General features: G+C 42.7%; 1 protein-coding gene across 2 annotated transcripts in view; it reads right to left on the reverse strand.

Annotated features, from left to right (window-relative positions):
- The window catches only part of LOC126203873 (UDP-glucosyltransferase 2-like), a 124,967-nt gene that overhangs the window by 53,959 nt on the left and 46,461 nt on the right, over nt 1-24,547 (reverse strand). Inside the window, exon 2 of one of the 2 annotated variants that reach the window (XM_049938252.1) lies at nt 23,375-23,624. In XM_049938252.1, the coding sequence (XP_049794209.1) occupies nt 23,375-23,624 (250 nt within the window). The remainder of the gene's footprint in view (nt 1-23,374; nt 23,625-24,547) is intronic. The other variant, XM_049938253.1, reaches the window with a different exon arrangement.

Genomic DNA, 24,547 nt, shown 5'->3' on the forward strand with positions numbered 1-24,547 from the left:
ATAAGGGTGCAAAGTATTTATTTTATGGTTATTATTCCGAATACGACGAACGAATAGAATATTAATGAGCAATGGATAACTGCAGTGAAAACGTGAAAAGTGCGATTATTCATGTAGGGAAGTTTTTTAGAAAGTTGTGGTGTAATAAATTCATTGTCATTCATACTGTTTAATTCCAAATTTCCTTCTCATCGAAGTATGTTTTTTCGACCAGTTGCATTGAGAGCGGCAACAGAACACCGAGAGACACAGGTCACATAGGCACTCGTTTATAGCAGTTATTACAATGATGCATGTATCTGGCGAGTGAGTTTTTCGGAAATACTGTCTATAGAAATTGTAGTGCCCAATCAATACGACAGCCAACACGAGTCAAAGCAAATGAACAGTCCACAAAATCATCGGAAACAACCGGGAAAATTATACCCTCTTCTACTGTAGGCTTGATATAAGATTGCTGGACGCTGTACTGCTGAAATAACATCAGCAAATATATAATTCACAGAGTTAACAAAGGCAATATGGAGTGTTAGGAACAGATTTATAAAGGAAATATGGACCCACGAACATTAAAACAAACACATGCATTCCTAGTACATATTTTTCGCTAACCGAAGACTTTAAATAGTTGTCTGCTACATCTCACAATCGCTTGGCTTGAGTGGAAGCTGAATTGTACATTCAGCATTCCATTTTGTAACATGAATGCGGTCGCACTACTTCATTATAAATGTTCTGCAAGCAGCTCAGTGAGGTGAGGTGTCGCGCAGTGAACAAGGGCCGACTCTGGTGTCATTGGAGGCAATGCAAGGATGTGTAGGAGAGGTACGGGCTTTCATTACACCCAGAAGCTGCTCGCATGCAACTACCTGCTAACACTAGACACAGCTGCAAAAGCAGCAGGAATGCAGCATTCCTTGGACCCAGTCTTTGGCCACAAAATGTCATGAGATTCGGCAGCATCAACGTAGGAACGATGATTTTATAGCTGCGTTCTCGGAGTTTATATGTCGAGAGATATTAAAACGTTGTTATTTTTGTTCCCGACTCCATATGTGCTTGCTGTACAGATAAGAAAGGAAACAGTTTCAAATTTTTGTAGCTCAGAACTCCTCACGGGCTCCCCCAGCGAACAATGTATTAAAACTTTCCTGATACCGAGTAGCACTTTGAACAACCTTAGGATAATTTTCTCTCTTCCAAACTTACCCTATCGAAGACAGCCAGCTTCACTGTTCATGAATCGATGGATACCACTTTTTGTCGATATTTGTGTAATTCTCAGCTTTCGCTGGGGTGCTGCCTTTTACTGTATTAAGTCTTATTTCGATTCTTTTGTCCTGCTGGATGATTATGAAAACATTCCGTATGCTTTTTATACAAAAATATGCACATTCTGAAAAACTAGCCCTCCAGCTACATTTACATTCAACTTTTAAAAAAATCAGATAAAAGCAATTATTGATAACAATTCAACTTAAATTTTACGCTAATGCTTGTATCTCTATTTTTCTAATGTACGAAATTAATGTCAAAGAATTGATCCATGTCACAACTTTCGAAAATCATCTCTGCTATAGGGAAGTCTTTGGTAATAAATAGTTACCATGTGGCGGCTGACTGTATGTCTTATGTGGATGTTATGACTCCACTCAATTAAATTCTTCTCACTTTTATGGAATAACGTCGTGTGTTAAAAATATAAATATAATTTGAAGGACTATGTAATGAAACGTTTGACAGGTGCTATGCTCGGATTAAAGGAAGACGGTAAAATAATTCAGCATCAGTAAAAGAAAATTTGTGGGAGATAGTGCCAAAGATATAATAAAATTTCAATCACCGACTTTCGTAACCGAGTGTGAAAATATTTCGTTGGAGCAAATCTACGTAGGGAGCAATGATCGTCATAATAAAATAAGAGAAATCAGAGCTAGCACGGAAATATTTTAAGTGTTTACTTTTCCCTCACCCTGTTCGGGAATAGAACAGTAGGGAGAGAGCTTGAAAATGGTTCGATGAACCCTCTGCCAGGGCCTGAAGTGTGAATTGCAGAGTAATCATACACATGTGTTTTTTCACTCATTTAAAAATCGCAGCCCGGAAAAACAATTTAAAAAGATTTGATAACTACACTCCTGGAAATGGAAAAAAGAACACATTGACACCGGTGTGTCAGACCCACCATACTTGCTCCGGACACTGCGAGAGGGCTGTACAAGCAATGATCACACGCACGGCACAGCGGACACACCAGGAACCGCGGTGTTGGCCGTCGAATGGCGCTAGCTGCGCAGCATTTGTGCACCGCCGCCGTCAGTGTCAGCCAGTTTGCCGTGGCATACGGAGCTCCATCGCAGTCTTTAACACTGGTAGCATGCCGCGACAGCGTGGACGTGAACCGTATGTGCAGTTGACGGACTTTGAGCGAGGGCGTATAGTGGGCATGCGGGAGGCCGGGTGGACGTACCGCCGAATTGCTCAACACGTGGGGCGTGAGGTCTCCACAGTACATCGATGTTGTCGCCAGTGGTCGGCGGAAGGTGCACGTGCCCGTCGACCTGGGACCGGACCGCAGCGACGCACGGATGCACGCCAAGACCGTAGGATCCTACGCAGTGCCGTAGGGGACCGCACCGCCACTTCCCAGCAAATTAGGGACACTGTTGCTCCTGGGGTATCGGCGAGGACCATTCGCAACCGTCTCCATGAAGCTGGGCTACGGTCCCGCACACCGTTAGGCCGTCTTCCGCTCACGCCCCAACATCGTGCAGCCCGCCTCCAGTGGTGTCGCGACAGGCGTGAATGGAGGGACGAATGGAGACGTGTCGTCTTCAGCGATGAGAGTCGCTTCTGCCTTGGTGCCAATGATGGTCGTATGCGTGTTTGGCGCCGTGCAGGTGAGCGCCACAATCAGGACTGCATACGACTGAGGCACACAGGGCAAACACCCGGCATCATGGTGTGGGGAGCGATCTCCTACACTGGCCGTACACCACTGGTGATCGTCGAGGGGACACTGAATAGTGCACGGTACATCCAAACCGTCATCGAACCCATCGTTCTACCATTCCTAGACCGGGAAGGGAACTTGCTGTTCCAACAGGACAATGCACGTCCGCATGTATCCCGTGCCACCCAACGAGCTCTAGAAGGTGTAAGTCAACTACCGTGGCCAGCAAGATCTCCGGATCTGTCCCCCATTGAGCATGTTTGGGACTGGATGAAGCGTCGTCTCACGCGGTCTGCACGTCCAGCACAAACGCTGGTCCAACTGAGGCGCCAGGTGGAAATGGCATGGCAAGCCGTTCCACAGGACTACATCCAGCATCTCTACGATCGTCTCCATGGGAGAATAGCAGCCTGCATTGCTGCGAAAGGTGGATATACACTGTACTAGTGCCGACATTGTGCATGCTCTGTTGCCTGTGTCTATGTGCCTGTGGTTCTGTCAGTGTGATCATGTGATGTATCTGACCCCAGGAATGTGTCAATAAAGTTTCCCCTTCCTGGGACAATGAATTCACGGTGTTCTTATTTCAATTTCCAGGAGTGTAGTTAGCAAATGAATGATTTTGATGGAGAACAAACAATGTATTTACCTTAATAGTGTTCAAAAGTCATTATATATCAGTTCATGACATCCGGTCTTACAAATTTCGTTTTTCTGACGGACACAAGTCCAGATCGTCCGCTCTCAAAACTCTGCCATCTCTCTCCCCACATCCACCACTGCTGGCGGCTCACCTCCAACCGCGCAACACTACGCGCTGTTCACATCCAACTGCCCAACACTACAATAGCGAATATTCCAACAATGCCAACCAGCCACAGACTGCACACAGCACAGTCAGTGATTTTCATACGGAGCGCTAGGTGGCGTTACTCACATAAACACCTAAACAGCCTACTTACAACTTAACATCTGAGGTCATCAGTCCCCTAGAACTTAGAACTACTTAAACCTAACTAACCTAAGGACGTTACACACATCCATGCCCGAGGCAGGATTCGAACCTGCGACCGTAGCGGTCGCGCGGTTCCAGACTGAAGCGCCTAGGACCGTTCGGTCACTGCGGCCGGCCTTTATTTCCGAGTTATGATGGATAATGTGATCTGTGGTAGGTTTTACATCATGGTTAAGTAAAAGCTTCTGGCCTTTCGTGTCCGCCTTCATCTCGACTGATGTTAGTTTGTACAGTTCTCTACACTAGTCAGTTGATTCTGGCAGAAAATGCGTCTGTTTTCAGGACTTGGGTGTGGTCCGCTGCGCTCAGCGTACGCAAAGGGCGAATACGCAGATATGAAGCTAATTACGTCACAGTAGAAGGCAATGCACGAGCAAGAAGACGACAATAAAGGGAAATGTTTCCACACAGGAGAGTACCCAGGAATCAGACTTTCGCAATTGTGGACAGGCGTTTAAGAAAATATGGAATTTGTGATGTGCCACCGTTAGGTCGGCCTCAACTGGATGGAGTGGGTGCTAACAAGGGAACCTCCCCATCGCACCCCCCTCAGATTTAGTTATAAGTTGACACAGTGGATAGGTATTGAAAAACTGAACACAGATCAATCGAGAAAACAGGAAGAAGTTGTATGAAACTATGAAAAAAATGAGGAAAATATACAAACTCAGTAGTCCATGCGCAACATAGGCAATATCAAGGATAGTGTGAGCTCAGGAGCGCCGTGGTCCGTGGTTAGCGTGAGCAGCTGCAGAACGAGAGTTCCTTGGTTTAAGTGTTTCCTCGAGTGTAAATTGAATTTTTGATTTTCAGACAATTATTATCTGTCCGTCGGTCCGTCCGATGCATATGTTTTGACGGAGCACAGGGAAAACTGTGCGACGGTGAAACTGTTGCATTCATTTGTTGCAGTTTATGTGACAAACTCTTATGTTTTCATCACTTTTTTGGGAGTGATTATCACATCCACAAGAAAACCTTAATCGGGCAAGGTAGAAGAATCTTTTTACCCATTCGCCAAGTGTACAAGTTAGGTGGGTCGACAACATATTCCTGTCATGTGACGCACATGCCGTCACCAGTGTCGTATAGAATATATCAGACGTGTTTTCCTGTGGAGGAATCGGTTGACCTATCACCTTGCGATCAAATATTTTCGGTTCGCATTGGAGAGGCACGTCCTTTCGTCTACTAATCGTACGGTTTTGCGGTGCGGTCGCAAAACACAGACACAAAACTTATTACAGTGAACAGAGACGTCAGTGAACGAACGGACAGATCATAACTTTGCGAAAATAAAATTTTTACTCGAGGGAAGACTTGAACCAACGATCTCTCATTCCGCAGCTACTCACGCTAACCACGGGACCACGACGCTCCTAAGGTTACACTATCCTTGATTTTGCTTATCTTGGCATGGACTACTCAGTTTGTATATTTTCCTTATTTTTTTCATAGTTCCACACAACTTCTTCCTGTTTTCTTGATTGATCTGTGTTCAGTTTTTCAAGGCCTATCCACTGTGCCGACTTATAACTAAATCTGAGGGGGGTGCGTTGGGGAGGTTCCCTTGTAAGAACATCCTGGAAATGGCAGGTGAAGATTCGACCGTAAGTACCTGAAGTATAAGGGCCATTGTAGGGGTTCGTCAATCAACTCTATGGCTCCAGCAGCTCCAGCCATTTCACCTGCAGAAGGTACAGGGGCTGACACCTGGATTCCAGAATTTCTGTCATAGGTTACTCGAGCCTCTTTACCCATAGGAGTATCGTGAACGTTTATACCAAGCTCATGTGGGCGCACAAGAATCCTCGTGTAAATACGATACGAGGATATCAAGATCGTTTTGCAGTGACCATTTGGTATGGTACAGTGGACTCGGAGACCACGTGCGGGAACAGTTGTCTGGCCCGCCAGGTCTCCGGATATTTGCCGCCTGGACTTACACGTTTCAGGCCATCTCAGTGAGCTCGTGTATGGTGTTGGAATAGAGAATGTAACACAACTGCAGCGAGGAACTGATAATGGCTGTGCAGAATGAGATGAACGGAGCCTGCAACATTCCGATAGCGATAAGACGTCGAGCAGATCATTGTCTCGTCGAGCACATCATTGTCTCCGTCTACATGGATGGGCATCATTTTGAACGTGTTCTGCGGCAAGTGACAGTACGCAGTTGTGTTGAATTTCCGGTGCCGTCATGTCACTGATTTCTGAGAAGGATTAATTTTTTTGTTGTTTGTGTTGCACATGTGATCATTATTCTACAGCCTAACTCTGAAATAAACCAACTTCACACAGAACTTTAATTAATATTTTACGCTTATTTTGATGTGTGCAATACCCCAGGAAGTGTGTACAGTCAGTTTTTAACCACCAAGTGTTAATTTTATGTTGTGTGTGGTGCGCTTGTGATCCCTGCTGCATTGCTTATCTCGAACACAAAGCTATTTCGGACAAAATTTTGTGGGTCTCTATCAGAAGACGGACAGGCTTAGTGTAGGGGTGGCGATTATCGCTGAAACAACCGGTTTTCGGTTATGTCGGCTTTTTAGTCCAGTTTAGCCTGAGTAATAAAACCGCTCAAAATAACCGGTTTCTGAAACAACCGATTTTGAATTTTTTGTTCCTATTGTTTCCTGTAATAAACGTAGAAATCGAACAAAGATTGAAAAATTTTGACTAACTCAGTTTCAAGGAACACAGAAACAAAATATTGAATTGAACTGGCAAATAAAAGACTCTTTGGTTCATTCACCGTTCGCTGCTTTTCCCGAAGAGTGGTATTTGGCTGAATACGGTACAACAAAAAATAAGCAGTGTTTTTCTATTGACTGAAATTTTTTGAAACTCTGTTAAAAAATCATGTTGTAATAGAGGATCATACCACAATTTCGGGATTATGAATAGTCAGTGCTAAAAGGGTGAAAACTGATGCTGAAGATCTCTATTTTTCATGTTAATTCCTCAGTTTTCAAAAGTTACAAGCATATTATGTAGACACAGGCGAACGATCAGATACTTTCTATTTTTATTGTAAATTATGAATGAATGGTTAAGTTTTAAGTTTTCTCCTTAGATGAAGTCGCACGTTCGTTACAGCTTCTGCATTCTTAATCTTTTAAAGCGAATGGGGCATTGCCCTTGATTGACACCGCACTTCATAAAACACTATCTTCAAGTAATGTCCGACAACAGCGAGACACTACCATATGACTAGATGGGGCAGGTCTCCCACACTTCATGTGCATGTATAACATTCAATAGGCACGCCACATAGTAACAGGTATATTATTGTGTCGTAATGTTTACAATTCTTATGCCATTTATTTGTTTCTAGTTTCTTTCGACATTGTTATTAAAATAACACTAAACGCGTTTCCCATTTCCGATAATAGCGCAATATCTCAAAGCAATGGAAATTTTACGAATAAAAATTACTTGTTTCTTAAAAGAAGTTTATTTAAAAACAAAAAATAATACTGCTTCTATAGCTAACTGACATTTCGTTTTTTTTACCCAGTTATTAGCGAAAAATAAAAACATCTGTTATAACTGAGACGAAACAAATACCGAAAAACCCCGGTAATTCAGAATTAAAATGCTGGTATCAGTTTTTTAACGGTCGGTTTTTGCCATCCCTAGCTTATTGTAGACATTCTCTTCAGTGGATTTGGCTCATCTTCTTGGTATTCTGCAAATAAATCGCATCTTTGGTTCGCGTTCCCAACAACATTATCTCTGTGATCGTTCCAGTTTAATCTGTTTTTAATTGTTATACCTAGGTATTTAGTTCAATAGACAACCTTTGAATTTGTATGCTTTACCATATAACCGAAATTAAACGGATTCCCTTTAATACTCATGCAGAGGACTTCATACTTCTAATTGTTTACAGTAAGTTGCTACTTTTCCCATCATACAGATATCTTGTCTGAAATTATTTGAAATCCATTGTGATCTTCTGATCACCGATGTAGACGATAAATGACTGCATCACATGCAAACAATTTAAGAGGGCTGTTCACGTTGTCTCCTAAATGTTTATATGGAATAGGAATAACAGAGGGCCTATAAACTGAAAATTTTAGAGTAAGAACATTCACAATAGAAAACTGATTGTGGCAGATGGCCTTCTCAAAGAAGAAATTACTAAACAATTATTTAACTACTGGCGTCGCTTCTGCGGGTGAGCGTCATCTGTCCTACTTATAGTGCATGTCTAGCTTAGCTAAATCAGTAGTTAAATAAGGTTTATTAGCCTTTCTTTCATGAACAGTTTTGCGATACCAATAATTTCAGTTTGATATTTGCGCTTCAAGATTTACCGCCTTAACGCTATTTCATACTCGACTGTTGCCTTCCGTTTCAAGAATCAGAGCGCAGATATGTTACGTGAGGAGCGACTCTCAGGGCCTATTAACCTGCTGACGAGTTACTGTGTAACGCATTCAAGTGGATATGGTTGTGTATAGAAGTTTGATTTTGTGATTTAGTTCCCTAGTATCTTACTATCATCTGTCAATGAACTGGTAATGAGTCAGAACCGGTTATGATACCACTTGTGAGACCTGATGCTGAAATAGGTGACAGAAGAATTAAAAGACGTTCACCGTACTGCCCTAAGGCTGCACACCTTTTCCGTGTAAAATGACGTTTATTATCTTAAATATCACGGTTTTCGTACTGTAACCTTTATTATCCCATACATTACAGAGCGATCATTAACTCGACGGACGAGGATGTGTTACTACGTTGCTCAAGTAAAGTTTTAACGACGCATAGGATATTACTTTAAAATAAATCAGCAGATGTTTGGAAATGGAATCAAACATAATCAGAAAGCTATAGTTATTTTCTATTAAAACATTGACCATGCCATGAAAGTCTAATAAAGGCTGAGTTTATAAGACTGCAGCACTTTTGTGACGAATTTCATGCGTCATTTCTGGTATCACCGCTCTCTATTGACACGATTTACGTAAAGTATGAATTTAGCCAGAGAATGCTTTGCTGCGGTCTAGGAGAGAATCATGCTGGAGCAGAGAACTTGGGAACCCCTGCTAGAGGTGGCCATTTGTCACCTAACACGTGTGGGACACTCACTAGGACGAGAGGAAGGAACCAGGTTTTCAGGGCCTTAAGGCATCCTTTCACGGGACGTGAAAGCGTTCGTAGACGAGAAGCTAGTCGAGTTTTCTGACATCACAGTGTCGAATTTCACGTTACATAATATTGCAAAGAGCGAAAGAAATGATCTGTCAACCCAGATTTTTACCTTGCGAAGAGGAACTTAGCCAATGAGATGCAACTTCGGTTTTATGTCAGGAGCAGAACTTGCGAGATGCTATATTATACCAGGGTTGGAACTTAAATAGTGGCAACTATTTTTTTTTAAAAAAATCTTTATTAACAAAAACAATATTAATTATACATGTTTAGCCCACCTCCTAACATGATTAGTGGGCCATAATTGTTACATAAGTCTAAAAAATTTGCAGCTAATATTACAATTTGTGTTAGTGAGCTACTTTAAGTTTCTAAGCTGGTGTTGAATTCCTACAGTAACAATGGACACTTTAATTTACCTACAATTTATATTAGTGAACTACTACTTTTTAAGTTCCTAAGCTGGTGTTAATTTCCTACGGTGCAATGGGCAGTTTAATTTTACCTACGTCTAACCTAGAAATGACTACTAACTGCGGCGTCACAGGTGTGCCAGTAAGTACAAACCTACTTGGAGTGGCCAGGCTCCTCGAGCTAATCCCGAGGAGCGTGCCCCTGGCACTGGGCCGGCCAAGGTTAGTAATCGCTGCAGTTCCCTATGTTAGTATTCTAATCTAAGTCCTACTCTACTAACTTAACCTACGTCATAATTGGTGCTTGTCATAATCGGTGTGATTGATCCCATCCCCCTGATCCCATACGTGGCGGTTTCCAACTGATGGAGGTCGGCCATTCCACGCACAGGCGGTATGGGATTGGGATCAGGTCTTAATCGGTTGGTTGGTTGAGAATTTGGTATTTACTCTGATCCCTCAAGTACTCTATTAAAACTTTTCGCGATACCTCTTCTGCCAGAGCATTCAGGGTATGGAAAGTGTCTTCTTGTCTTAGAAGGTCGTATGTCTCGTTGTGTGGAAGTCTGTCTCTATATGTTGTCGCCACGTCATTGAAGAGAGGGCACTCGAAAACCACATGTTCGGGAGTTCCTTCCGCCGCGCCACAGTCACACTCGGGGGTTGCCCTTTTCCCAAACCGACATAAGTATGTCGGATAGGGTCCATGACCAGTGAGAAAGTGGATGAGTCCTCGTGTGGGTTCGAAATATTTCATGGTCCCACGTTCTTTAACATTAGGTAAGAACTGGAATGTTCTTCTCCCCGTTTCATCTTCCTCCCAATTCCTCTGCCACAGTTCCTCCCCTCTGTTTCTTATCTCCCTCTTATCCTCTACTCTCACACCCATGATATCTGTTATTTTTCCCCCGTCCCCTTTTTTCGCCCAATACCATGCCGCTTGTTCTCTTATTTTAATATCTAGCGGGCAGAGCCCCATTATGTCTAACAGAGCTCCCCCTGGTGATGTCCTGTAGGCCCCTACTGATCTTAATATCATATTTCTCTGGACTCTTCTCACTATCATGGCGGGCACGACCCGCGTGAGCCTGTGCGCCCAGACTCCCGAGCCGTAACCCACTACTGATGTCAGGATGCTATTATGATAGAGTTTGATGAGATGAGGGGGGAGATGAAATCGTTTATGTCCGATGGAAATGAGATTATTTAGTAACTGCAAGGCTTTCTGTGTTACGGTTTCTATGTGCCTTCCAAAGTTCCATTTCTCGTCAATTATGACTCCCAGATATCGCGCCTCACGTCGCCGAAGAACTGGTGAGCCATCGATTCTCACAGTGGGATTTCTAATAAGCTGACCTTTTAGTAGTAAATAAGTAGATTTATTAGGGGATACTTTCATTTTCGTTTTAAGGCACTATTGGTGCAGTCTTTCAATGGCCCTTTCGATTTTTGGCTCGATGTCCTCTCGGCTACGACCGGCGACCAGCAGGAGGAGGTCATCTGCGTAGGCTATCACCTCTAGGACTTCTTCACTTTGTTGCAATTCATCTAATAATGGTTCCATGTGCATGTCCCAAAACAGGGGCCCCAATACAGAGCCTTGGGGACACCCCTTGGCGATTACTTTTCCAATTCTCCCGCTAGGGGATGATAGCCAGACCTCCCTATCCTTACAATAGTGGCAACTATTTATTCACAACCGATACAAAAGAGTTACATGCTAGCACCTGTTACTGTCCTTCAAAGTTGTCACCAGCGTTGTGTAGAGTCCGTCGCGAGGGATTTGGAAGGCGTAGTATACCGTTAGCAGAGCCTGTTCTGTTGATGGTGCGAATCTCTGGAACAGTTCTGAAGCTAATGTCACAAGTGCTTCCTTCATCTTCGGAATCAAATCAATGTCATAAGAACTTACGTGCGGGGAGTATGGTGGAAGGTACAGTACTTCACAGTTCCATCGACCGAACAGAGCAGACACAGCTTGCGCCGGGTGCGCCCGCGCTTTGTCGTGCAAAATGGTGGGTGGGCTGCGCAGAAAGTGCCGCCTCTTCTTTCGCAAAGCTGGTCGCCGGTGATGATCCAAAAACGAACAGTAATACTGTGCCTTGACGGTCTGCCGTGGAGGAGTGTAATGCGTTTGGATAACACCATCACAGTTGTACACGAGTGTCAACGTAACTTTCACCATACTGGGGCTCTGATGCACTTTGGACCTTCGCGGCGACCCATAATGACGCTGGATTGCCGTTTCAGTTTTGGCTCTTACGATGTGGGCCATGTCTCATCCAGTGTTACGATACGGCGTAAGAAAGCGCTCATAGCGCTCCAAGTGCGTCTGAGCAGCGACGTAACGCATCTACACTCCTGGAAATTGAAATAAGAACACCGTGAATTCATTGTCCCAGGAAGGGGAAACTTTATTGACACATTCCTGGGGTCAGATACATCACATGATCACACTGACAGAACCACAGGCACATAGACACAGGCAACAGAGCATGCACAATGTCGGCACTAGTACAGTGTATATCCACCTTTCGCAGCAATGCAGGCTGCTATTCTCCCATGGAGACGATCGTAGAGATGCTGGATGTAGTCCTGTGGAACGGCTTGCCATGCCATTTCCACCTGGCGCCTCAGTTGGACCAGCGTTCGTGCTGGACGTGCAGACCGCGTGAGACGACGCTTCATCCAGTCCCAAACATGCTCAATGGGGGACAGATCCGGAGATCTTGCTGGCCAGGGTAGTTGACTTACACCTTGTAGAGCACGTTGGGTGGCACGGGATACATGCGGACGTGCATTGTCCTGTTGGAGCAGCAAGTTCCCTTGCCGGTCTAGGAATGGTAGAACGATGGGTTCGATGACGGTTTGGATGTACCGTGCACTAAGTGTCCCCTCGACGATCACCAGTGGTGTACGGCCAGTGTAGGAGATCGCTCCCCACACCATGATGCCGGGTGTTGGCCCTGTGTGCCTCGGTCGTATGCAGTCCTGATTGTGGCGCTCACCTGCACGGCGCCAAACACGCATACGACCATCATTGGCACCAAGGCAGAAGCGACTCTCATCGCTGAAGACGACACGTCTCCATTCGTCCCTCCATTCACGCCTGTCGCGACACCACTGCAAGTATGGTGGGTCTGACACACCGGTGTCAATGTGTTCTTTTGTCCATTTCCAGGAGTGTAATATTTCAGAGCTAGATCAGAAATGTAAGGACTATGGTATGAAGATCAGCATCTCCAAAACGAAAGTAATGTCAGTGGGAAAGAAATATAAACGGATTGAGTGCCAAATAGGAGGAACAAAGCTAGAACAGGTGGACGGTTTCAGGTACTTAGGATGCATATTCTCACAGGATGGCAACATAGTGAAAGAACTGGAAGCGAGGTGTAGCAAAGCTAATGCACTGAGCGCTCAGCTACGATCTACTCTCTTCTGCAAGAAGGAACTCAGTACCAAGACTAAGTTATCTGTGCACCGTTCAATCTTTCGACCAACTTTGTTGTATGGGAGCGAAAGCTGGGTGGATTCAGGTTACCTTATCAACAAGGTTAAGGTTACTGATATGAAAGTAGCTAGGATGATTGCAGGTACTAGTAGATGGGAACAATGGCAGGAGGGTGTCCACAATGAGGAAAGCAAAGAAAAACTGGGAATGAACTCTATAGATGTAGCAGTCAGGGCGAACTGGCTAAGATGGTGGGGTCATGTTACACGCATGGGAGAAGCAGGGTTACCCAAGAGACTCACGGGTTCAGCGGTAGAGGGTAGGAGGAGTCGGGGCAGACCAAGGAGAAGGTACCTGGATTCGGTTAAGAATAATTTTGAAGTAATAGGTTTAACATCAGAAGAGGCACCAATGTTAGCACTGAATAGGGGATCATGGAGGAATTTTATAAGGGGGCTATGCTCCAGACAGAACGCTGAAAGGCATAATCAGTCTTAAATCATGATGATGATGATGATGCAGAAACCACGTAGAATTAAATTAGATTTTGGTTTCTTACCTTTTGAGTACCAAGTTATTAGGTTTCAACACAAAAAATAAATAAAGATCAAAAAATAAAGAAGCCCAATACCATGTGTAGGACCAAACAGTAACAGGCTGGGGCGGAGGTATTATGGCCAGGCCTCGCGATTCGATCTCTTCCCACCTTGTCTCCATTCAGCCTGAAGCTGACTATGTCCGTCCTTTCCTGCTCCTTCAAAAATGGTAGTCATAGTGGTAAGGCGACCGCTCTGGTAAATTGGGAAATTCGGGTTGGAATCCCGGTTCAAATGGTTCAAAAGGCTCTGGGCACTATGGGACTTAACATCTATGGTCATCAGTCCCCTACAACTTAGAACTACTTAAACCTAACTAACCTAAGGACATCACACAACACCCAGTCATCACGAGGCAGAGAAAATCCCTGACCCCTGGAATCCCGGTCCGACACAAATTTTCACTGTCGTCATTCCATTATGCGGCTGACGGTTGTCTGTATTCGCAATTGCGAATACATTTCATGTACATACTGAGAGTCAAAGGCTTCTAGTGTTTAATGATTTTCGTTTTATAGTTTACGTAAGTGCTGCGAAAATATAGTGTTTCAGTCATATGGCACACTGATGATTCATGAAAATGAATCATCTTTGGTGCAATCTGTTGCAGTTAAATAGTTAAATATCAAATTCTGATATCTGTGCTCACAACCTTTAGACTTTTCTATCATCCTGGAACTGCAGCGTGGCAGGTAGACACGTGAACTCTGAGGGAGTAGATAACAGGTATGCGTCCAGCTGTCTACTTTTTTTTTAGTTTATGTTTTCTAAAACACTCTAGGAATATCTCATTAATTTAATACAAGTGCGATTTGGAACAATCGATGTTATCTGTTGTGGAACATGGACCAATGAATTGCAAGACTTTAGTGTGTATCAGTGACCGATTCTATCGCAGTTAAGTACAGTTTATAGTACAAAAAGAACAACATCGGAAACATGGAGTCACAGGAACAAATATGCGTCTTAATAGATTCAGTCAAAAAGGAGCAGTGCTTACATAAGTAAGAACATTGTCGAGTGAAGGCACTAACCCATGTGTTTGCAAAAGTGGCTTCAGACGGATGCTACACAAAATTTTTAAATATGTACCATGTAGAAAGTTGAAAAATAACAGAACAACATCAATGGCACTTGGGCAGAAATGGAAGTATTTCATATTAATTAGCCTATCGCATAATGCAGCCGGCCGTTGTGGCCGAGCGGTTCTAGGCGCTTCAGTCCGGAACCGCGCTGCTGCTACAGTTCCAGGTTCTAATCCTGCCTCGGGCATAGATGTGTGTGATGTCCTTAGGTTAGTTAGGTTTAAGTAGTTCTAAGTCTAGGGGACTGATGACCTCCGATGTTAAGTCCCATAGTGCTCAGAGCCATTTGAACCATTTTGCATAATACAGTTTTTACCAGGAATGATTTGTAGTACAATTTGTTTATTATTTTCAATTATAGCATTTTTAGTGTTCCTCTGGCACCAGTTCGCTGCTCAAGCCATAGAGGAGTGCAGAGCGTATTTCACGATTTTCTTCGCTGCAGTTAATGCAGCTGTTTTACATATGTCCGTTTTTGTAAACAAACTGCGCAGTTTGCTTCCAGATACAGCCGAAGACTGCTGCCGGTGAGCGCTGCGGTCGCAAATGATGATGAGGAATGCGCCGTGTTGCGTGAGATGCAGCAGGTCGTTTTATATCATGCAGCTGCCACAGCGGATACTAGATTTCGCTTGCTTCATGATGAGAGACACTTCCTGTGTGAGGATGGATTTAGTCAGGGGATGGTCAATACACTACAGTCGAGTTGGCTTGTAAATTTTTAATAGGCATTTTCAAAATGGTAATGATGACAGATTATGATGACCAAGGGAAGACTTTCCTCAACAGAGCTATAGTTGTTGTTGTCTTCAGTCCCACGACTGAGCTGATGCCACTCTCCATACTACTCTGTTGTGGTAGCCTCTTCACGTCTCAATAACTACTGTAACTTATACCATTCTGAATTTGCTTACTGTATTCATCTCTTGGTTTCCGTCTATGATTTTTACCCTTCCACACTTCCCTCCAGTACTAAATTGGTGATCCCTTGACATCTCTAAATGTGTCTTACCAACTGATCCCTTCTTCTAGTCAAGTTGTGCCACAAATTTCTGTCCTCCCCATTTCTCTTCAGTACCTCCTCAGTAGTTATGTGCTCTACTCACCTAATCATCAACATTCTTCTGTAGCACCACATTTCAAAACCTTCTATCCGCTTCTTGTCTAAACTGTTTATCGTCCATATTTCAGTTCCATACATGTCTACACTCCATACAAATACTATCAGAAAAGACCTCTTGACACTTAAGTTTATACTCCCCCCATGAACCATGGACCTTGCCGTTGGTGGGGAGGCTTGCGTGCCTCAGAGTTACAGATGGCCGTACCGTAGGTGCAACCACAACGGAGGGGTATCTGTTGAGAGGCCAGACAAACATGTGGTTCCTGAAGAGGGGCAGCAGCCTTTTCAGTAGTTGCAGGGGCAACAGTCTGGATGATTGACTGATCTGGCCTTGTAATATTAACCAAAACGGCCTTGCTGTGCTGGTACTGCGAACGGCTGAAAGCAAGGGGAAACTACAGCCATAATTTTTCCCGAGGGCATGCAGCTTTACTGTATGATTAAATGATGATGGCGTCCTCTTGGGTAAAATACTCCGGAGGTAAAATAGTCCCCCATTCGGATCTCCGGGCGGGGACTACTCAAGAGGACGTCGTTATCGGGAGAAATAAAACTGGCGTTCTACGGATCGGAGCGTGGAATGTCAGATCCCTTAATCGGGCAGGTAGGTTAGAAAATTTAAAAAGGGAAATGGATAGGTTAAAGTTAGATATAGTGGGAAATAGTGAAGTTCGGTGGCAGGAGGAACAAGACTTTTGGTCAGGTGATTACAGGGTTATAAATACAAAATCAAATAGGGGTAATGCAGGAGTAGGTTTAATAATGAATAAAAAAATAGGAGTGCGGGTTAGCTACTACAAACAGCATAGTGAACGCATTATCGTGGCCAAGATAGACACAAAGCCCATGCCTACTACAGTAGTACAAGTTTATATGCCAACTAGCTCTGCAGATGATGAAGAAATAGATGAAATGTATGACGAGATAAAAGAAACTATTCAGGTAGTGAAGGGAGACGAAAATTGAATAGTCGTGGGTGACTGGAATTCGTCAGTAAGAAAAGGGAGAGAAGGAAACATAGTAGGTGAATATGGATTGGGGGGAAGGAATGAAGGAGGAAGCCGCCTTGTAGAATTTTGCACAGAGCAAAACTTAATCATAGCTAACACTTGGTTCAAGAATCATAAAAAAAGGTTGTATATCTGGAAGAATCCTGGAGATACTAAAAGGTATCAGATAGATTATATAATGGCAGGACAGAGGTTTAGGAACCAGGTTTTAAATTGTAAGACATTTCCTGGTGCAGATGTGGATTCTGACCACAACCTATTGGTTATGAACTGCAGATTGAAACTGAAGAAACTGCAAAAAGGTGGGAATTTAAGGAGATGGGACCTGGATAAACTGAAAGAACCAGAGGTTGTACAGAGTTTCAGGGAGAGCATAAGGGAACAATTGACAGGAATGGGGGAAAGAAATACAGTAGAAGAAGAATGGGTAGCTCTGAGGGATGAAGTAGTGAAGGCAGCAGACGATCAAGTAGGTAAAAAGACGAGGGCTAATAGAAATCCTTGGGTAACAGAAGAAATATTGAATTTAATTGATGAAAGGAGAAAATATAAAAATGCAGTAAATGAAGTAGGCAAAAAGGAATACAAACGTCTCAAAAATGATATCGACAGGAAGTACAAAATGGCTAAGCAGGGATGGCTAGAGGACAAATATAAGGATGTAGAGGCTTGTCTCACTAGGGGTAAGATAGATACTGCCTACAGGAAAATTAAAGAGACCTTTGGAGAGAAGAGAACCACTTTTATGAATATCAAGAGCTCAGATGGCAACCCAGTTCTAAGCAAAGAAGGGAAGGCAGAAAGGTGGAAGGAGTATATAGAGGGTTTATACAAGGGCGATGTACTTGAGGACAATATTATGGAAATGGAAGAGGATGTAGATGAAGACGAAATGGGAGATAAGATACTGCGTGAAGAGTTTGACAGAGCACTGAAAGACCTGAGTCGAAACAAGGCCCCGGGAGTAGACAACATTCCATTAGAACTACTGATGGCCTCGGGAGAGCCAGTCATGACAAAACTCTACCATCTGGTGAGCACGATGTATGAGACAAGCGAATATAATCATTCCAATACCAAAGAAAGCAGGTGTTGACAGATGTGAAAATTACCGAACTATCAGTTTAATAAGTCACAGCTGCAAAATACTAACGCGAATTCTTTACAGACGAATGGAAAAACTGGTAGAAGCGGACCTCGGGGAAGATCAGTTTGGATTCCGTAGAAATGTTGGAACACGTGAGGCAATACTAACCTTACGACTTATCTTAGAAGAAAGATTAAGAAAAAGCAAACCTACGTTTCTAGCATTGGTAGACTTAGAGAAAGCTTTTGACAATGTTAACTGGAATACTCTCTTTCAAATTCTGAAGGTGGCAGGGGTAAAATACAGGGAGCGAAAGGCTATTTACAATTTGTACAGAAACCAGATGGCAGTTATAAGAGTCGAGGGGCATGAAAGGGAAGCAGTGGTTGGGAAAGGAGTGAGACAGGGTTGTAGCCTCTCCCCGATGTTATTCAATCTGTATATTGAGGAAGCAGTAAAGGAAACAAAAGAAAAATTCGGAGTAGGTATTAAAATCCATGGAGAAGAAATAAAAACTTTGCGGTTCGCCGATGACATTGTAATTCTGTCAGAGACAGCAAAGGACTTGGAACAGCAGCTGAACGGAATGGACAGGGTCTTGAAAGGAGGGTATAAGATGAACATGAACAAAAGCAAAACGTGGATAATGGAATGTAGTCGAATTAAGTCGGTTGATGCTGAGGGAATTATATTAGGAAATGAGACACTTAAAGTAGTAAAGGAGTTTTGCTATTTGGGGAGCAAAATAACTGATGATGGTCGAAGTAGAGAGGATATAAAATGTAGACTGGCAATGGCAAGGAAAGCGTTTCTCAAGAAGAGAAATTTGTTAACATCGAGTATAGATTTAAGTATCAGGAAGTCATTTCTGAAAGTATTTGTATGGAGTGTAATCATGTATGGAAGTGAAACATGGACGATAAATAGTTTGGACAAGAAGAGAATAGAAGCTTTCGAAATGTGGTGCTATAGAAGAATGCTGAAGATTAGATGGGTAGATCATATAACTAATGGGGAGGTATTGGACTGGGGAGAAGAGAAGTTTGTGGCACAACTTAACTAGAAGAAGGGATTGTTTGGTAGGACATGATTTGAGGCGTCTAGGGATCACAAATTTAGCATTGGAGGGCACCGTGGAGGGTAAAAATAGTAGAATGAGACCAAGAGATGAATACACCAAGCAGATTCAGAATGATGGTTGCAGTAGGTACTGGGAGATGAAGAAGCTTGCGCAGGATAGAGTGGCATGGAGAGCTGCATCAAACCAGTCTCAGGACTGAACACTACAACAACAACAACTATCCTCTTCTTGTCTAAACTGTTTATCGTCCATATTTCAGTTCCATACATGTCTACACTCCATGCAAATACTATCAGAAAAGACTTCTTGACGCTTAAGTTTATACTCTTATATTAACAGCTTCCTCTTCTTCAGAAAAGTTTTTCTTGCCATTGGCAGTCTACTGGTTATATCCTCTCTATTTCAGCCATCATCAGTTGCTTTGCTGCCCAAATAGCAAAACTCATCTATTACTTACAGTGCCTCCTTTCTTAATCTAATTACCTCATTCCATGATAATCATTTTGCTTTTGTTGATGTTCGTCCTATATCCTCCTTTCAAGACGCTGCACATTCCGTTCACCTGCTCTTCCAAGTCCTTTGCTGCCTCTGACAGAATAACAATGTCATCAGCATAGTTTTTGTTTCTTTTCCCTGAACTTTAATTCATACTCCAAATTTTTCTTTTGTTTCCATTACTGCTTGTCAGTGTAAAGATTGAATAACATTGACGATACGCACAAACCATGACTCTCTCCTTTCTCAACCACTGCTTCCCTTTCATGCCCCTCGACTCTTATCATTCCTGTCTAGTTACTGTACAAGCTGTAAATAGCCTTTTGCTCCCTGTATTTTAGCCCTGCTACCTTCGGAATTTCAAGGACAGTATCCGAGTCAACATTGTCAAAAGCTTTCTCTATGTCTACAAATGCTACAAATGTAGGTTTTCTTTTCTTTAATCTGTTTTCTAAGAAAAGTCGTAGGGTCAGTATTGTATAGTGCGTGCCTATATTTCTCTGGAATCTTCTTTCTGTATTTTCTGATCTTCCCAGATGTCGGTGTCTACCATTTTTTCAATTCTTCTGAAAAGAATTAGTGTCAGTATTTTGCAACCATGACTGATTCAACTGCTAGTTTGGTATTATTTACACCTATCAGCACCTGCTTTCTTTACAAAGCAGGAGAGTCATGCTTTCTTTACAAAGCAGGAGAGTTATTGTTATAAAATATAAAAGTGCAGGGAACCTTTGTTCTAGCACAGCTTGTCTAAGAAAGTATGTAAAAGTGTAGCTGTGAAGTTTGGGAAGCAGGAGAGGAGCACTGGGGAAACGGTAGCTGTAAGGAGTGGGGCGAAGGGGTGGCTTGATATTGGCTGGATAGCTCAGTGGTTAAGAGCATGACCACGGAAGAAGAGGTTCTGGGTATGAATCCTGGTCTGATATACAGTTTTTGGGGAGAGTGGGCCACTCTGAACCACGGGGCACAATGAATCACGTAGCATAATTTCAGTATAAGGTGGTAAATTATTTTTTTCTCTGTGCATATGTTGTCAGTACAGCTCTATCGACTGCCATTTGTTTTCTGCAGGATCTAGTTCCTGCCATTAGTGTTGTACTGGTGATGTGTTAGTTTCGCGACAGTGAAGTAATGTTTGGAGACGTAGATAGATTGAATTTTGTTCAGTCCTTCGTCACCAAATTTTAAACAAAGTAAGTCATTGCAACAATATCAATACTGTAGTTTAATGATATTGATCTTCTAATATTAACAATGTTCATACATAACCTCACATGAGCTCTGTTTGAACTATGTACTGTTGGGGCACATTGAACCAAGCAAGCTCTCTTGGGGCACAATGAGCCATGGTTCATTGTGTCCCAGGGTGGTCCATTGTGCCACACGAATCTTTTAATTGTCTAATACAAGCACTCTGTACTTTGTTTCCTTAGCATGGGTAAAAACATATGTGTAGGTATTTAAGGCTTTTAAATTACAGACGTTCATCATTCCTGTTTTATATTATCAGTTTTGAAGGTGGTTTGTTCACACCGCAGGAAGACAGACAGAGGTAAAACTGATCATGATGTTATGCAAGAAGCTGTACAAGATGTCCTTAATAAGGGCATGGCAGTTTGCCAAGCACCTAAATCTCATTCAATATCTTACCCTACTCTTCGACAATATGTTCAGAACATTAAATGTGGTTTCAGTGAAAGATTGACAACAAACTGTGACAATCGTAAGGTATTTTATGTGGAGCAGGAGAAAGAATTAGTGGAGTATTTCTTGGAGTCTTCTAAGATACGGTGTGGTGTTGACACTAAAACATGCAGGCGTTTAGCAAGTGAGTTGGCTATCAAACGTGGTCTGAAATGTCCTGAAAACTGGACGGACGAAATGGCTGGTGTAGACTGATTCAGTGGGTTCATGAAAAAATGTCCCAGTTTAAGTATGCGAACCTTAGAGGGCTGCAACTTCTCCAGAGCAACGTTCTTTAATCAGTAAACAAAACACCAGTTTACTATGTGGGGAAGATTTTGAAACTGAAGGATGACGCAGGAGACTATCAGGTAACATTTTTGGGAAAAAGTGAAAAAATGGGAGGTAAAAGATGAAGCTTTTGTTGCAGATAGCAACATACTTTACAAGCTCCCACGACCTGCTACTGATGGTGTGACAATGAGACAAAAAACATATTTCAAATTTGGAATCAGCTTCGAGTCCATTGATGTTTGGTAATTCCAGAATAAGTTACATGATTGTGTGGCTAAGATTTAATTACATGATTCACACATGGAATATATGTAATTATTATTATTCTGGATTTACAATGTGAGTACATTTTTCCAGCACCTATTCTAGATTACAGTAAGTCACTAATTATTGTTCTCCACTCTACTCTATTTGTCCATAAATCTTCAGGAATGTTGATCTTCCTCATTGCTGACTGAACATAGACATTCCATAGGAGGACATAGAGTATATGACCAGAAAATTGATTCAAGAATATAAAAAATCAGGTCTAAATGTAAACATGAATAAAACAAAGTACATGGTAATAGGTGGAGTGAATGGAGACTTAATATTAGAAGAAGGGATGGGAACAATAACAGCTACTGAGGAATATAAATATTTAGGTGTGAAAATTACAAATGATGGGAAACAGGACAAAGAAATTAGATCAAGAATAAATTCTGGAAAGACGACAATCTCTTTATTGAATGGAATTCTCTGGGACAAACACATAACAACTGATAACAAAATAAGGATTTTTAAAACAATAGTTAGGAGCATTATTACATATGGTTCAGAAGTGTGGACAACAAAATGGCAACTGAAATCAAAATTATTAGCTACAGAAATGGATTTCTGGAGACGTTCAGCAAGAATATCAAGACGAGAAAGAATAAGAAATGAAGTAATCAGAGACAAGATGAAATGTAAAAATTCAATTATTGATTTCATCGAGCACAAACAACTTAAATGGTATGGACACATCAGACGAATGGAACAGGAAAGGCTACCAAAATGCATAATCGACTGGGTACCAATTGGAAGAAGAAAAAGGGGACGACCACCTGATACATGGATACATTTGTAATTTTCACACCTAAATATTTATATTCCTCAGTAGCTGTTATTGTTCCCATCCCTTCTTCTAATATTAAGTCTCCATTCAATCCACCTATTACCATGTACTTAGTTTTATTCATGTTTACATTTAGACCTGATTTTTTATATTCTTGAATCAATTTTCTGGTCATATACTCTATGTCCTCATAGTCTTGGGCTATAATCAGTTGGTCCTCTGCAAATTGTAACGAGTATATTGTTCTATCATTTACTGGTATTCCCATAGCGTGACATTTTTTCTTCCAATTATGTAAAGTTACTTCTGTATATATTTTATACAATGTAGGTGAGATGCTACATCCTTGACGTAATCCCTTTGTGACTTGGAATCCATGTGATAGATATTTACCAATTTTTTTTGGTAATCATTATGTTTAAAGTACATTTACACTTCCTTTGTATGCTAAATAGTTTTTTTCAATGAACCTGTTTAAAGTGGTTCAATGTACCCCACATGTGGGGCACAATAAACCATTTACCAAATTTTCTTTAAAGGCATGCAGCTAAAAAACAATTAATGACAATGCAATCATATAAGGCCATTTGATACTTGAATGATTAAACTGTAACATCTGTAAATCACAACTCTGTGGTAAAATTACTGGATGAGCAACATGGAGAAATATTTTTTATGGTTCAATGTGCCCCACTCTCTCCTAATCTGCCGGGAAGTTTCAAAGCAGAGCACCCTGCACTGCAGTGAGAGATTCGTTTGTTTTTCTTTTTTGAGATTCCTCGTTATATTAGGGGACTGAGTGTATGAGTGAGAGGTCGCTTACTCTGAGGTGCGGCGCCCTGCGTGGCCTCGAGGCTGATGTGCTCCCAGCCGGGCGGCGGGTTCTCCTCCGGGAAGTAGGCGATGACGGTGAGGCGGTGCCCGCGAGCCACCAGTGCGTGCAGCAGCTGTCGGAACATGTGCCAGTGGCTCTTGCTGGGGAAGGGGAACGCTGCCAAGATGTCCGCCGCCGCGCAGGCAGGCGCCAGCGCCGACAGCGCCACGGCGGCGGCCACCGCCACCAGCACGACCTGCTGCGCAAACACGTCAAGGCCGCAACAAACTCCAAGCGCTGCGCAACATTTGCTATCGATGGATCACAGGAGTTCAATGGTGGACAAGAAACGTCGACATCCGCACTGCGCTCCACGAGACCACTGTACAAGAGAAGGTCCATGAAAAGGCTCTACGAGCTTTTGACAAAATCGATGCCCTTAGGGACGAAGTTCGGCAACTAGAATCGGTAGTAACGGTAAACCCTGCAAGATGGCACAAGTATCGAGTACCGAAGTCAATAACGTTTCACCCCCCTACAGGCAATCTGTCATAACACGAGGAAGCAGTCCTGTCACTCATCGAGGAAATGATAACAGGCTACCGACAGTGGAAGTCGCGTACTAGTCTACTTCTTTCCTCACGTACTGGACTGTCTAATACGTTTAGACTTCTTCCTATTATTGGTAGGGTCGAGATTTCCACCACTTCCTTGCTCAGTCAGTAATTTCATCACCTTTGTTGACTGTGTATTACTTTCTGTGCTGGAAACTGCCTTGCAAATACTCTGATGGAAAAAAATAGCAGCGCCAAAACAATTAATGTGGAATAATGTAATTTCGGAATCCAACATATTTAAGTGATTAACTTTGCAAGATCGCAGGTTACTGTAAGCGTGAGATAAGCTACTGCAAATGTGAAATGCTGGTTCATTAATAACCGTTGTAACCGCCATACTGTTGAATGCAAGCATGCATTGTTGTACTGCTGCCGGCTGTCAATTTGTGGGATCAAGTTCCATGTCTGTTCCACTTATAGTGCGCGTCATTCACGACGGCGGCCGAGTTTAGGTTCGTTCTGCGCATCTGGCGTCACAAAACACAGTCAGCCAATGAGCAGAGAACTACGTTGCCAGAGCTTGACTGCAGTGCAGAGCACGGACGAGTGTCTTCAGTTTTAGAAA

This window comes from Schistocerca nitens, chromosome 9 (genome assembly GCF_023898315.1).
Source record: "Schistocerca nitens isolate TAMUIC-IGC-003100 chromosome 9, iqSchNite1.1, whole genome shotgun sequence".
Classification (NCBI taxonomy): domain Eukaryota; kingdom Metazoa; phylum Arthropoda; class Insecta; order Orthoptera; family Acrididae; genus Schistocerca; species Schistocerca nitens.